This window comes from Rhinolophus ferrumequinum, chromosome 4 (assembly GCF_004115265.2).
Source record: "Rhinolophus ferrumequinum isolate MPI-CBG mRhiFer1 chromosome 4, mRhiFer1_v1.p, whole genome shotgun sequence".
NCBI classification, from domain to species: domain Eukaryota; kingdom Metazoa; phylum Chordata; class Mammalia; order Chiroptera; family Rhinolophidae; genus Rhinolophus; species Rhinolophus ferrumequinum.
In genome coordinates this window covers 57,282,053-57,297,772 of record NC_046287.1, presented here as the reverse complement: position 1 = coordinate 57,297,772, position 15,720 = coordinate 57,282,053, and the positions used below count along the sequence as shown (strand labels likewise).

At 43.1% G+C, this 15,720-nt stretch overlaps 1 protein-coding gene across 2 annotated transcripts in view; it reads right to left on the bottom strand.

Moving 5' to 3' along the window:
- Window positions 1-10,307, bottom strand: part of SH2D4A (SH2 domain containing 4A) — a 58,240-nt gene extending 47,933 nt beyond the window's left edge. The window contains exons 1-3 of one of the 2 annotated variants that reach the window (XM_033103747.1): window positions 10,175-10,307; window positions 9,785-9,854; window positions 4,406-4,782 (exon numbers count right to left, since the gene is read on the bottom strand). In XM_033103747.1, coding sequence (XP_032959638.1) covers window positions 4,406-4,586 — 181 coding nt within the window. In that variant the 5' untranslated portion in view covers window positions 4,587-4,782; window positions 9,785-9,854; window positions 10,175-10,307. The remainder of the gene's footprint in view (window positions 1-4,405; window positions 4,783-9,784; window positions 9,855-10,174) is intronic. The other variant, XM_033103748.1, reaches the window with a different exon arrangement.
- Window positions 10,308-15,720: the final 5,413 nt, after the last annotated feature.

Here is a 15,720-nt window from a genome sequence, read left to right as displayed (position 1 = left end):
CTTGCCCAAGGTCATAGAGCTAGGGAAATCGAAACCAGAATTCAAAACTGGTCTACATGACTGCAAAACCTATGGCGTGTACAGCCTCGGACTGTATTGTCCAAACTGAAACACTTCGGAGTCTAAAAGGTGAACCCCCCAAAAGGTATGCCGGGATAGCGAACATAAACAGAACTCAGCTGGACAAGTTGGGGTGTGGGGTCACCAACATATTCCCCCCAGGGCTTCACACAGCAGGATGGGCCAGAAGAAATCGAGATCCAACCCCATGTGCATTTTAGTGAATACCAAGGAGAGACCTATCTGGACTTCCTGACATTACACACGACTGTCCGTTTCCTCATTGTTTGCTAGACTTGTTAACCTGGGTAATAATCCTGTAGTTATTAATGCTCAAGTCCATCTTTTAAAACTTTAATAAATTTGTATGCTTATTTCAAAGGCAAAAGGACAGAATGGATGTGGAGGAACCTGCAGTGCTGCCGTCTGGGGTAGGGGTGGTGCCACAGATAAGTGGGAACTCGTCAGGAGAGGAGTCCAGCTCAGGAGGTGAAAGGCAAGCACAGCTGTTATTATCCACACCCGGCTGCTGTGCACGCAAGACACCAGGCCCAGTTAAACTCTCAAGCTCAGAGTTAGGGGGACAGACGAAGGCCAGGACCAGGGTTCAAAACAGCCTTGGAGTAGATCTGAACCTGACTTCAAATCCTGAATTCACCAGTGATCCACACAAATTACTTTCTCTAAGTTTGTTTTCTCACTTGTGAGAATAAAAAGGACAATGTTTATCTCACTGGATTCTTGTGAAGGTTAAATGAAATAACAAATACAGTGCCAGTATGGCAGGTCGGGGGAGCTGCATGGAATGGAGCAGATGAAGTAAAAGCTAGGTGTGCGGTGAAGTCAGGGAGTCACCGGGTGGCTTCCAGGTTTCCAGCTTCGGTGACTAGGGAGAGAGCAGTGCCCCTGGTCATGACAGAGAATGAGAGGCCGCGTCGGGCCTAGCCGAGGTAGGGAGAATTGGGGTGATGCCGATGAACTTGGTGGTACCTCAGTCTTGCAGGGCTTATGGATCTTCTAAGTGGACATACTCATTAGGCAAATCCTGAGACAGAAGCTCAAGTGAGGTCTGGCTTGGCAATATCGGTTTGAGAGTCACGGTGTATAGGTGGTATTTAACCCTAAGAGGTAGAAGAGGTGCCCCAGGGAGATAATCCAGAGACCCAATGAAACAAGTGCTGGGCAACCCTCTTACTAAGTAAAGGCCTGCTCTGTTTGTGTTACCAGAAAAAGTCACACAGAATAAAAGCTCCATGGCAGAGCCCCAATGCACGCATATGTTTTAGATGTGTGCAAGGCACCTGCAAACAACGGTAACTTATTAAGCTCCAGGTAAGCTCAACATGCAGTATATTTGTTAACAGCTCCAGCTTTGGCAGAGTCAGACTCAGGATCCGTGCCAGCTCCATTACTTACTAGCTGTTGCCCTGTTCAAGTTAGTTAATGTTCCCCAGCCTCACTTTCGTCATCTCTAAAGTGTGAAAAGTAATTCAGCTTCAGGTTGGCTGTGATTATTTAAGGAGATAATATATTTAAGCATGAACTCAGGCTCTGATGTACCGTCAGCTCAGTAAGTGCTGGTTGGTGCTACTTTTACAGAGTAGCGCTGTCCAAATGTCAGTAATTATACATTTTCTAGTAGTCCCAGTACAACACCCAAAGAACAGGTGAAATTAATTTTAATGTATTTTATTTTACCCAAGATATCCAAAATATTATCATGTCAATATGTAATGAATATAAAATTATTAATGTGGTATTTTACATTATTTCCTTCCTACCAATTCTTTGAAATCTGGTCATTTATGCTCCTAGCACACCTCGATCCAGATGAGCCTCATTTCATGTGCTCAACAGCCACATATGGTAAGTGGCCACCACACTGGACAACACAGCTCTAGACCCCTAATTATACCCCAGCAGGAAGAGGAGGACTATAATTCTTTCTCTCTCTAAGAATCACATTTTGAAGTGATTTTCTGATCTATTACTGAATTAAAGCCATACTTCTAGTTGTTTTTCAGCCCCTCCTACTTTAGACTTAAGATTACTAAGAGGTGGACAGATACCTGGGATGCACAGTACCAAACATTTTAGTGATGTGCTTTGAAAAATCACCACAGTGGACTGTAGAGGCAAAAATGAGCAGAGGACAATGAAAGCACTGTTAAGTGGTAAGCCAGAACGGTGTAAAGGAGTAGAGGGGCAGACATAAGATATATTGATTTAAATGTTTAAAATGAAACGTATTGGACTAACAAATGAACTAACAAAACAAAACAAACTCAAAGAGACATTTAAAGAGCCAAGAAAATGACAGTCTCCAAAGCTGCAGCCTGGCTAGGAAATCGAGCAGAGAATAGGTAAAGAAGAAAGTGTTTAAAGAAAAAGCAGCCCTGAAGTGAGCCCAGTACAAGTTGGGTGGGGGCAGGGGCAGGAGAGGCAGGGAGCACAGGCCTGAAAGGAGCAGAGCACACAGTGAGGTGTCTCAGCAAACAACCGCCAGGGGCTAGTAGGTCTGCAGCCCAGACACACCTCTGGGGAGCACCTGCCATGATAACACTGCCGGTACCACCTGTGGCTTTATCTTCAGAGACAAAACAAGAAGGAATATGGAGAAGTGTTGTCTTTTTAGGGGAAACAGGGATAGAATCTCAAAAACTTTCCTTTTTTGTAGAGAGAAGAGGAACTAGCTTAGTGCAAAATATGTTTTTCCAAGGGTTACATTTAAGGGCGTAATAAACTTTTCCCATGAACTACTGATAGAACTTTCACTGTGTGTATTAGTATACTTTTTTTCATGATCATTTAACTAATAAAGTAATATCGGTTTGCTGAGAGGTAGATTCAGAACACTTCAAAGGAAGAATTTAAGCAAAGACACGGAAACAACCATCTTGTTTTGATCACAAGGTGATCAATTCAGCAAACATAAGAAGCCTACAGTCTTACAAAGAGTCTGGGCCATTAAGTCTAGGGGGAAGGACCCTTCAGCTCTCACCCATCCCCCAAATCACCCACCATGTCAGTGTTATGTCCACAGTGAACATGGTGCCCAAGGAGGTCCAGTTATAGCTGATAAACTGACTAAATAAAGCAAGGAGACCAGTTCAGAAAGTTAAAGGGGTTACGCTTCAGTTTGCACATGTTAATTGTTGAAGGAAAACTTCTATTTTGGATATTGTAGAGTACCATGAAATCCAACGGATCTGGGCACCTCCTGGAGGTGTGACCTTGCATATCTCTCTTCTCTGATTCTAGTTTTTTTCTGCAGAAGTTTTGTGAAGACGAGATATAATGTGTGTAAAAGTGCTTTGCATAGTGTCAGACAAAACAGGTATTGAGCAAATAGCTGCTATTGATAGTAACAATAATAAACAAGATATTCACATTTATTTCCATGTCATTACAAAGGCTAAATTGGAAAAAGTTTTTCATAAAAAGCAGTATAAGGTAAAGGTTACTAAACTGACTTCCTTTTGAGTCTGTGTACGAATATATACCAGCATGCGAGTAAGATTCATTTTCTCAATCTTTGAAACTCTAAATGATTTTATTTTCCTTAGCTTAATAAAAAAATGAGGAGAGACTGGTCTTGAATACCTGTGTAAGTGACCTTGGAAGCTGTGGGTTTTTGAAAAACAAGTTAGGTATTCATCCATGACAGAATTTGACGGTGGTGGGGAGAGCGCGGGAGTGTTTAATGCGTGCTTTCCTATGACTGTGTGTGTATACACTTTAAGTCTTGATGTACAAAGAATTCCTCCCCCATGGTCTCAAAAGGTCCTCTTAAACTACCAAGGGATTTCTTGCGTCAGGAAAAAAAATGCATCTGAAAAATTAGTATTAAGATTTTTTTCCTTACAGCAGTATTTGTATTTTAAGAGGGCATTTCCTTTAAAAAAAAAAAAAAAGATAACTCAAAGAAAAATCTCTTAAAGTCTAAGAAATGCAAACACAATTCTATAAAGATGCTGAAGCAAGGACCTCATATACTCATAAATAGGACACCAGGTATTTGTTTCAATAAGGGGGAGAGAAACCTTCCTTAAAACCCCTCACATCAAACTCTACAGTTGACTTTTTACTTCAGCGTAAGGTCAGTCTGGTTTCAAGTGAGAGATGTACTTACACAACCCCAGGGTAGTTGCTGTGTGTGTGTGTATGCGCATGCGAGTGTAGACTTCAAGTTGATAAATTGCACCATTCGAATCTCAGTAACATTTAGGGTGAATCTACCAAATTGGAACTCACACCTGGCTTGCTTCTGACTAATGTGAAATGTTAAAACAAGCCGGGAGCCATTCTCCTCACACAGTCACAGAAGAGAGGTAGCTAAGTTTACCTTTCTTTGGTCTGGATTTCACTGGCAAGGACTCCTTTTTTTCCATTGCCGCTTCTCTTTCTTTCCATCGGCGGATCTGTTCCTCCCTCATCTTGAAGAACAGGATCTGTTTCTGTTCTTCGCTGAGCTCTGCCAGTAGATCAGGATCTATGTACATCTCTGATAGTATCTGTTTCAGCATCTTTGCAGGTCTGGAGTCTTTTACACCTGTGGCAAAAGTTCTTGAAAATGGCTTCCTGGTGTGCCTGCACCTGGCGGGCACTTGGATGGCCCTTCTCAGAGACTCCCTGCAGTCCCAAATGACTGGGACAGTATTTCAGCAAACTGGCTCTTGGTCCCCTGCACCAAACATCCTGTCCAAAATGCCGTTCACGAACCTGCAGAGAGCAACAACCAAAAACCAGGCAGTATTAAAATGTGTAAATGCTGGGCAAGGACAGGCTTATGAATAAAGCTTGGAGGAAATATAGTATCGCTTTTCAGTTCAGGGGAAAAGAGAAGAAAAGCTGAGGCACGCTTTGTTAAACATTTGTGTAACCTCTATCCCGTAATTTCCAGAGATACTTTATCAACAAAACAAAACAAACCCTAACTTTATACAGGTCAATCTCAGGGAAACAAAAAAATTAAGAGGTTTGGCCTTCTCCCAACCAAGCAAACATATTATTACTTCAGAGCCTAACAAACCACCAACTGTATGGCTGAGAAAAGAAGTAAGAAAAAAAGGCACAGGAAGAACTTAAAAGACTCTTCCCAAACAACTTATTTCAAAACAACATACTGTTTTTGAGATTACACAGAATTACCCACCTCAAACCAAACTAAAACAGAACCATGCTCAAGGAAGGGAAAAAGAAGAAATAAAAATTAGACCACAATGCAATTTTCCCATTTCCCCTTAAAAGCAGCACTGAATAAGCACAATTATGTACTTTCATCCACATAGAAAGATAATGCAATTTCCAGACAACCCACTAGAACCATGAAAACAATGCAGGTGCAGGAGAAAACATTCATGTATATTGTGGAAGTTCACCAGGTTTTAGGTGTACCTCTTCCAGGTAACTTAATGTAATGAACAAACAACCTTAAAAAATAGCTATGAAGCAATTGGGGAAATTTGTACTTTTTGGAATATAGGAGGATATTAAGGAATTAATGAGAGGATTTAAAATATGTTGTAGTTCTGTTTCTTAGAAAAGAATAAACAACTATAAAAATCTCAAAAAAAAGAAATCTAAATTTACAGACCAAATAAACTGTGATTAGGTTCATCACAAAGGATCCTTGCTTTACAGTTTATTAGGGACTCCTTTAAAAAGCAGCCATGGACTGGTACATGCACAAGTGGTTTCACAGTGGTTCTGTTTGAAACGGGTGGTGGCAATTTCACTAAGGTTTCATTCTACGCTCCACATTTCTGTTTGGTTGATTTTTTTTTTTTTAAATAGCAAACCTTCATACTTTTGGAATCAGAAGCAAATTATGTTTACATGTTTACATTTCCATTCTGGGGAAAATAAAGACTTAATTTGTTTCAATATGATAGGATACATGACAAAGCTTGCTTACTGAGATTTTCAGGATCACCTGAAATCTTAAGAAATGAACTAATAATTTAGTGTTAATAACGTCTCAGTAATCTCATCATCTACCCATGCCCTCTCAGATCTCATGTCTCCAAACTAAGTTAAAATGCACTTGAACTTCAGACTAGTCACCTAGCCTCCTAGTTCCTTCACTTTGTCATCCACACAGCCAGATTGTGATAGTCCTCCAACCCCTTTGGAGTGTCCTTGGTCTCCCCCTCTTCCTCCTCTTCCTTGCAAACGATTTCTCCATTTACACCAGTGTTTTGAGATAGGCATATTCAACAGCTAAACCCCAGAGTGGTTTGCATACATAGCACATAGTTCCATTCACTAACTATTCATTGTGTAGCAGGGACCTTAATTGAGGCTACATCTATTCTTGCTAACTGTATCCTATAATCTCCTGCGGCAGTCAACTACCAGAACTCAAACAGAACACAAATATTAAGAGAAGATTTAAAAAGAATTAAAAGCAGAGTCTGGCTCCAATTCAGTCAGGCAAGCCTATCGCCAGGCCCCCTTCCAACCTTTGTATTTTGCTTCAAAGGCTATCAGAGCCACAGAATTGATGTCCTGTGATGCTTTCTCAACCTTTGTGTTCTAACAGCTTCTCGAAGAGTAGGGCCCACTAACTTCTCACTAAAGGAGAGGTTTCCAGATGCTGCAATCTTGTCTATACATGATGGGAACCAAAGGAAGAATTGGTTTCCTCAGCATACTTCATTCCAGTGCTGAGATGAAGTGGGAAGAAACTGAAGTGAATGACTCCTTGACATTCCAATGAACGTCTTTCTGCTGGCCCATTCCATGACTCCAGAATGGTGGACTTGCACAGAAATAAAACATGGTAGAAAATGAGGAGCCCAATGAAGCCTGAGGCTTTTGCTCTGTCCCCCATTTTGAATGGGGTGAATCCTAGCAACAGTGATGACATGGGTAGAACCTAAAAACTAAGATCCTAGAAGTGTGAAATTCATAATCTTCCCCTCTCCCCCACCCAGAATATTCCTGGTAATAAGAGCTCCTATATTCACTGTGCCAGCCGCTATCTTCAGCACTTTATATGTATTAACTCATTTAATCTTCACAATAGCCCTTGGAGTTCAATCCCTCACTAGACCCATTTCACAGATGAAGATGGGAAGTGACGGAGCCTGGCAGTCTGGCTGTAAGTCGGCTTGACTATATTTCAACAGTACAGTGAAATTTCTTTGTGAGCCCAGAATCAGAACATCATCAGGATGTGGTACCACCCTTGAAATTTCCAAAGGAAGACCAGCAAATTCTTGCAGCAATGCAAATGCTTAACTGAAGGTGCATGACACAGTATGCCTCTCTGGCAGAAGCCTCATCCCGGTAATTGTAGATTAAGTTTAGGGGAGTCCAGGTGTTGAAAAGACCCCATATGGGAAGGACAGCAAGGAACTGACTGTCCTACTGGCCCAGGTGTGGATGTTGTTTGCTCACTTTTTTCTCCATTTCCCCATTCACATAACCACTAGGAGTAGCACAAATGCCACAAGTGTGAAGAGTTCCACAGCACCTCTGTGATGCTCAAGAGTTTTCATGGTTTTAATGTTTTATTTGCCTTTTGTAGCAAACATGGATTTTTAGCATTAAAGTTAACTAGCGAATCTTGAGGGAAAGACACTGGCTTCCCTGTGTCCTAGAATACTTGGGGACTCAGCTGACAACTGTGGTGGTCAGGCTGCTGAATAATATGCATGCATTCTAAGCCTGTTGACTCCTACTGGTGTGAATGAACTCTTTCCTCCTCTACGCTATGAGATGGAAAACTCAAACACAGCACAGGGAGCTCACAGGACAACCAGCAAGGGACCCCAGCCCGGACTCCCAGCTTTGTTCTCATGAGCTGTGTGACTTTTGGCTGTTACTTCACTTTTCTGAACTCAGTTTCCTCATCTGTGAAATGAGGGCCTGCATTGTGAATCTTTATAATTTGAGGACTATGCCAGATAATCTATGTGAAGTTACGGAGACAACTGAAGCCAGGGTAGAGGAAATAGAAATGAGAAAATCAATCATTGTTTTTCTCACTTTCACTCCCTGACAGGACAATCATTGCTGATACTGATTCAAATTCTAATGACTTTCCACTAACATATTGAGTACAGCAAACTTCCAGTTATTCAAGATCCAATAAAAGGAAAAAGCTCAGCTAACTGGTTTTCTTCTACAGCACTTTTCTTAAGAGAGAAATGACAAGCCACAAGCCCACATCTGCTATTTATTCCAAAAATAAATTTCTAAAGGGTCGTAGGATCAGCTGTTTTCCAGGATAACACAGATTTGGCCTGACTCACACCGTTCACAGTCCTGTTTTACAAAACAAAAATTGTGTTTTTAGTGACTGAGATAAAATAATAATAATAATAATAAAATAAAAATAAAAACCCAACCTGAGGTACAGCCTAAATCATAAAAAGATTGTAATCTGGACAGTATAACTTTAATGTTTAAAATATAGTTTGAATTTTAATTATTTTAGTACTGTCAGCTCTGTTTTCAGATTTTCAGTTATCTTTCTCAATTTTACCTTATTAATCTTGTCAGCAAAGGGGCCATTTTTGAGGATAAAGTGAATTACCAGAGGTGAGAACAATTTGGTAAGTTTTGTAAATATGTACCATTCTTCAGAAAGTTGAATTACTGTACACACGGATTTATCTAGAAAATTCCACTCACATGCCAAATCTATGCCCACATATGCTTCCACTTATTCATTCACTTCAAAAATATTGTATCTGAGTCGTTTCTATTAAACAGGCAATCAAATAAAAGCCTTTTAGGAGGTGAGGAGACTAAGTTTAGAGAAAGGTGCCGTGCTTGCTTCTTCCCTGTGACTCTTGGGTAAGGAAAGACAACTCTGAGAATACTGAAAAATTCTGTAATTTGTCCCGTCGTCTCCACGCCCAGCCCTTTGGGGCGCCAGCGGGAAAACGGAGGGCAGGCGCCGGCCGGGGTGCCCCCTTGAGAAGGTAGGTCATCGGTACCGAGCTGACTGGGGGTCACCCTCTGAGTCTGAAGCAGGGCTCCCCCTCGGCTTCCCAACCCCGCCGGGCACCCTCGGTGCTGGCGCGCTGAAGCCGTTTCCCCGGACTCTCCTGGAAGGTCTGGGGCGAAGGAGGCCCCAGGGCGCTACCCAGAAGTGCGCGTATGCTCGTCAGCAGGGCAGTCGCCGCCGCGCCACGGCTTGGGGCGCCGTCGCGGGGCCGCGCGAGGCCAGGGCAGCTGGGGGAGACGCGGGGCGCCGGGGGTTATTCGACAAGAGTCCAGAAAGTGTAGACCGGCCCAGACCCTCCCACGCGGCCACCACCCGGCCGCCCCGGCTCCCTCCGGGGCGGAACCTCGCCTGACCTGCGCGCACACGCCCCTCGGGGACCTGGAGCCCCGCCCGCAGCCCCAGAACTGACCCTAGGCCTCTCGTGTACCTGCGGCCGTCCCCCTCGGAGCTCCCTCTTACCGTCACGGTAAGCCCCCGGCCCTCCCGTGCCATCGATCACTTGCCGGCGGCTCCAGACACCGGACACCAGACACCGGACACCGGCCGCCCAGCCTCGCACCTGAGCCTGCTCGGGGCGCGGCCGAGGGGTCGGGGGAGGGGCGCGGGCCGTGGGGACCCAGGCCTCGCCGCCCGCCTCCCCCAGCCCCGCATCCTCCACTCTACCCCTCGGGGACCCCCGCCTCCCCCGCCCCCCCCCCCAAAAAAAAGGAAATCTTCTCCGGGCCTCCCCTTCCCGGCCTCCCTCTCCACCCTGGCACATACCTGTGAAGGGCCCTGGGCTCGCCTGCCAAGGCGACCCGCGCACCCGCCACGTCCAGTTGGGCCGCCCAAGCTGTCGGGGAAGGGAAGGAGGAACGGGGAGAGGCGCCCGTGAGCCGCACAGGCTGGCTGGACAAACACTCCGGTGAAATGTTGGCAAACAGCGTCCCTCAGCCCCGGCCCGCCCGCTCCGCCCCACCCGCGGCCCACATGCCGGGGTGACTGACTGGGTGCTCGCGGCCCCACCCGAGCCCCTGGACACGCTCCAGGGCCGGGCGGCGGCGGGGCCCGGCGGCCTGCTGCATCCCAGGCCTGCTGTCCTGGAACCACCCTGGCATAAGGGGCGGTGGTCGCAGGCCAGCCTTCCCCACCCCTCCCAAAATAAACAACCACCTGCAGTCTGCGATGGCTCGTCCTGCCATCTCGGGTCCTGTGGCACTTATTAATATCAGCGGCCCTACCCCATCTCCACCGCAGAGCTCAAGGTTTCTTGCAAGGTGGAGCCTGCGGAGGCGGGCAGGCCCTTCTCAGTTACACTGAGTCCCGCGGGCCAACTCTGCTCACCTCTCAGGTTCTGCTCCTTCGTCTCTTGGAGCTTACTTTTTTTTTTCTTTTTCTTTTGTTGCCATTAAGTGAATGATCAAACTCTCAGGCACAGGTACTTACCAGTACCGGTGTGGCTTTGTAGGACGGGATCAAGGAGGAGAAAGGCTGGAAAGATGGAGACTGAAAACAAAAGCGTCAGGGAAAGAAAATCAAAGAAATCTGGAGGAAGGGTTAAGAAGGTCAAGAATCTTGTAAATTGCAGCAAGAACAGGTTGGGGTGGTGCATGAAGGAAGAAGTTGACTGAAGATAGGAAAAGGAAGTCTTGGAAAAGTGGAGAAGAAGCAGAGTAGAGACACTGAAGGGCGTGTCGCATTGAAGAGGAACATTCAGAATGTGTGGAGAGAAACAGCTTGATTTGGAGAAAAACAACTTGATTTGGTGAATCCCAGATCGCCCGGGTTGAGAAGAGATGTAATGAACATTGAGCATTCAGTCCTCCTCTCCATAGCCTCCCTATAAATTCAGGAGCCTGACTTGCTCTGTTCAAAAATGAAATGTTCTCATTCCTAGCCTCTCCAAACTTCAGAAGACACTCAAGTTGGGCTGCCCAAGCTGTTAGAAAGAGCCTTGGGGGCAAAGCTCAATCGTAGAAATCTAGCTGTTTAGGAACCAATCTAGGGATCCTATCGGGAGAATTTCTGGTTTTGGTTTGGTTCCCACTGCTTGTCAAATGGATCACCTGTGGGGTGTTTTTTTGGCTGGAGTGTCATCTGCCCCTGGTTAGCCAGCTGAAAATGAATTCTAACACTTCGTGGAGTGAACAGTTGAAAAACTATAAAGCGTGGTTCATCAGCCAGTAAAAATTCCAAAGGACGCTGATAACAGCCAGTGTCCTTTCTCCACACTCAGTCTTTTTCCATGTCCTGACAAGTCCCTATAACAGCTACTAGTCTCTCTGTTCTTTGGTTTCCCCCTCTGGATAATAGCAGTGCCTACTTCATTAATTTGTTGTGAGGGTTAAATGAGATAATACATGTGAAATGCTCATAACAGTTCCTGGAGGCAATAAGTGTTAAAACATATTAGCTTATATTATTTCACATCAGATACTGTAATTTCAAGTTATCACTTTATACTTATGTTATGGATTTTGCCTCTTCTGTTACCTAAGCTCCAAGTCAGCCTCAGTGATCCTCACCCCCCAGTACAGCAGTCCCCCCTTATCTGAGGGGGATACATTCCAACACCAATGCAGTAGGTAGGCAGTGCATGGTAGTTGAATGGCTGTTAACAGCCCAAATGAATTCAGACTGTACACGCATAGTACAATCGTTCACTCGACTTGGAGCCCAGTATCTCTTTCCTTTCCTCTCATGTTTCCTTCCCATCCTTCTTTCCACTATCTGTAAATATCTCCCTTCTTTTCCTCTTGTTTCTGTAATTCTTTCTGCATCCTCTTCACTTGTCTCCCCTCTCCACTACCACCTTCCCTTTTTGTTCCCTTTTTCATCTCCTGGCATTTCCTCTTTCAATTGGCATAATCTGAAACAGAAAATGTATTTTTTCCTTAATTTCAAAAGTAGACATTAAAATGTTTTGTGTTGCTTTAAAAATCATCAAGCGGCTCTGTTACTCCTTATGAGGCCCTGATAGCTTTCACTCCTTTTGGCCCAGTGCTCTCAGTAGATAACCTTTCCCCACTCCGTGGTCTAGGATGCATTGTGAGGAGGATTGCTGCCTTCACATAGTGGCAACAACACGCCTGATAGAATGTGAGGTCGGGGCAACCAAGCCTTGGTAGGGACAGGTGCTGAGTATCTACTGCTGGCTGGCCACTGGCCATGTATGATGCGTGTCATGTATGATGGGTGTCACCAGTACATGTGTTCATGGGGTGTCCGAATACCCATCCAGAGCCAGCATTGCAAGAGAAAGGCTAAATCTCTATATACTATATGCTACATACTAATTTTTTTAAGTTGTCATTTTACTTTTTATAAGGTTGATTTGTATTCAGGTCCTACAGAAAATGAAAGTTACCTTCGGATTTTTTTCTTATAAAAGAAAATAGGATAAACACAAATAATATTTTTCTTGCCATATTTTATCTTCAGCATCAGAAACCCCAACCACATTTTTTTAATTCTTAAAGAGTTATGTTATATATTTGTTCCACAGTGAATATGAAGTAGATGTGAAAGAAAAAGACTAAACATTTCAACTTTATTAAAAATTGATCAAATTTCAAAATAAATCTGTCAAGTCATCATTCATAAAAAAACATTTACTGAAAGTCTTCGATGTTTTCACTTTTGTGCCAGCAGTTAGAATTGATTTTGAGCTATTTTCATTTCTTTGTGACTCCCTACAGGCTTTTATTTTTTTCATCTTCACAAATATCAAGATAAATTATTGGTCTTTACATTCATCTTTGAATTAATTAGATTACTCTAATCCGTGATGTTTTCCCTTGAATTACTTTTATGGAATTGTTTCCTCAAAATCCATGGTCTGAGTTGCTGAGAAGACGTCGCTCGTATTTTTGTGTTTCTGGAATGCAGTGTTAAAGCAGCCTATAGCCCATAGGAACTGCTGACCCGCGGCTTGTGGATAGAATTGGGCAACCCCTACCTTAAGTGACATGGGACATCTGTGAAGAGCCTGTGGTAGCCAATACTTTTTTACCCATCAAAGCTCTGAGAAAGGAACAGAAGCAAGCTCTTTCTAGTATTCTGGCATTCCTTGGATATTCCCAGGGGCAGCTTTGAGTAGGCCTCCTAACGCTAATAAAACCAAAATCTCATCTCTTCCTTGTTACCAGATTCAGAATCAGGTTTTGATTTCCTAACTTCTCTCTTACGTGCAATCTTTGCAAAAAGTACACAAATTTATTTTAGTTTTGTAAGTGTTTACCGCCAGTGAGCACAGAAGTAGTTCTCAAGTGCGTATTAAAATAATCTAGGAAGATTTAATGTTTGTCCCTTTGCCCCTTTCCCCAAGAGGTTCTTATTTGATTGGAATAGGATGGAGCACAGACACCAACATTTTTTCAAAGCATCCTAGGAGGTTCTAATGTATGGCCAAGGTTGGGAACCACTAAGTGTGTGGAAACAAAGTTAATTGGTTATGGGAAATTTTGAAGGCATAGTAATAGCAGCCCCTAGACGTTACTAAAATAAACATGAAACTAGATGTTCATCTTCTTGGTTCTGGTCTTGAAGTAACTCCCATAACCTTGTCCAGGAATAGATGTTCCACCAAACCCAGACTATCATTTAATCGGGTGGGAATTAAATGTAATGCATGAGATGACAGTGTTTGGCTCACTATGGCTGCCCAATATATCTAAGATTTGCTACTTTCCTTCCTTTTACTTTTTTTTTTTATTTATTTTTTTATTTTTTTTTATTATTTTTTTTTAATTTATTTTTAATTTATTGGAGTGACAATTGTTAGTAGAATTACATAGATTTCAGTTGTGCAATTCTGTATCACATCATCCATAAATCACACTGTGTGTTCACCACCCAGAGTCAGCTCCCCTTCCATCACCATACATTTGATCCCCCTCACCCTCATCCCCCACCCCCCAACCCCCTTACGCTCTGGTAACCACCAAATTACGTTCCCCCCTTCCTTTTACTTTTAAAGTTTTACTTTTAAAGTTTACCTGAAAACTTTCTTTTTTTTAAATTAAAGTTTATTGGGGTGACAATTGTTGGTAAAGTTACATAGATTTCAGGTGTACAATTCTGTATTACATCATCTATAAATCCCATGTGTGCTGAAAACTTTCATAACTGAGTTATGAAACTCAGATGTTCCCTCTGGCCTTCTAGTTGAAGAGGGCACTTCCCTCTGTGGCCCAAAGATTCCCTGCCCACACCACATGGCTTCAGGTGTTCTTTGTCACTTCCTTGTCTTTCCTGGAGGTGGCTTTACTTCCGCCCCCTAGAACTCCTCCCCTCCCCACTGAACCATTTCCTTCAGTTATAGTCTTTGCTTGAAGACTCTTCCGAACTGGAAGTTGAAGTTCATTCTACCCTTGGGTAAAGTAGGACACTTTGTATCATCCTCTAGGTATATGTTTAAATAAGAGTCAGGTTATGGCCTCAACAGTGCATGCCATTGTTTAAGTTTGAAACAGAAAGTTGGTTTTTATTGGCATGTTAGTATTTCAATGACAAGGAAATTTGTACAGTATCCAGTATAGTGGAAACTTATAGCCAATAAATGACAGATCATGCTATACAAATAGGGAAATATGAAAGAAGGCAATCTCCCTTTAGAGTAAGGAGTCTATATCTAGTCAGAATTTATATAACTACACCTGCCCCTCATTGAGAATCAAGACTATGTCTTTGCAAGTCCTTATTGAAAGACAATAAATCTAGACTAGAAGAAATCTGGACATTATTTGTACCTCATTCTACAGCTGAAAAAAAAAAATGGGGGAAAAGCAAGGTTAACCATTACAGAGCTAGTGATATATCCAGAATTAAAACAAGGAGTTTCTGACACATAATCTTTACAGTTATTATACTACGTTAAATGAACTAGCTCATTTACCTTATACCAAATTCAGGAGTAAGAGTGAAGAGAACCATTACCTGTGTTCTCTGCTAACATAAAGCACCTGTTTCTTGCTGAACAGGCAGACAGGCGCTGCCTTCACTGCTGCACTACTTCAAGGCCAGATGTGCGGTGTACAGGACTCCACTCCAGTTTACTCACAGCACTTGCATCACAGTAGAAAACCTGCAGAGACCACATTAAGCTTTCAAGTCCCCTCTGGAGGAAACAAAGCTGAGGCTGTGACTCAACTAAGTATAACAAGCAGGTATTGATGGAACAATCAGTCAGTTCCGAGTGTTCCCTTAGGTCAAATCCTGACCAGATGAAGAAGCATAAGGAAGGAAGAAGAACAGCAGAAGGAACAGAGGAATCAACACCAGGAGTATAATGAGAATGCAGGTGATTTCTTAAATGAATACATGTCCCAGTTGATTTCTTAAGTAAGCTTTACTTTCCTTTGGTGCTTTCCTGTGAAGCCTCGAATCCACACCTTTCTTATAGGGGCGGGGTTTATACAAGAAGGGAAGGAAGAATGCATCTGGCATTCAGAAATGATTTGGAGAGTCTTTCATGGAAGAAGAGGAATTTCTGCTCCATGCTGGCTTAAAAGCATGAATTGTATTGTTTGTTTTGCTGCATGGTGAGTAGCCCTCCTAACCTGGCTAAGTAATAAGTTTAATTAAATGCCCAGGAAGAACAGACTCAAGCCTTACTGTTTTTTTAAAATACTATTTCCTAGTTAGACTCCAAGAAAATAGTGAAAGAGATGACAGTTAGTAAAGAGACGACAAATAGTAAAGAGATGACAGTTACTGGT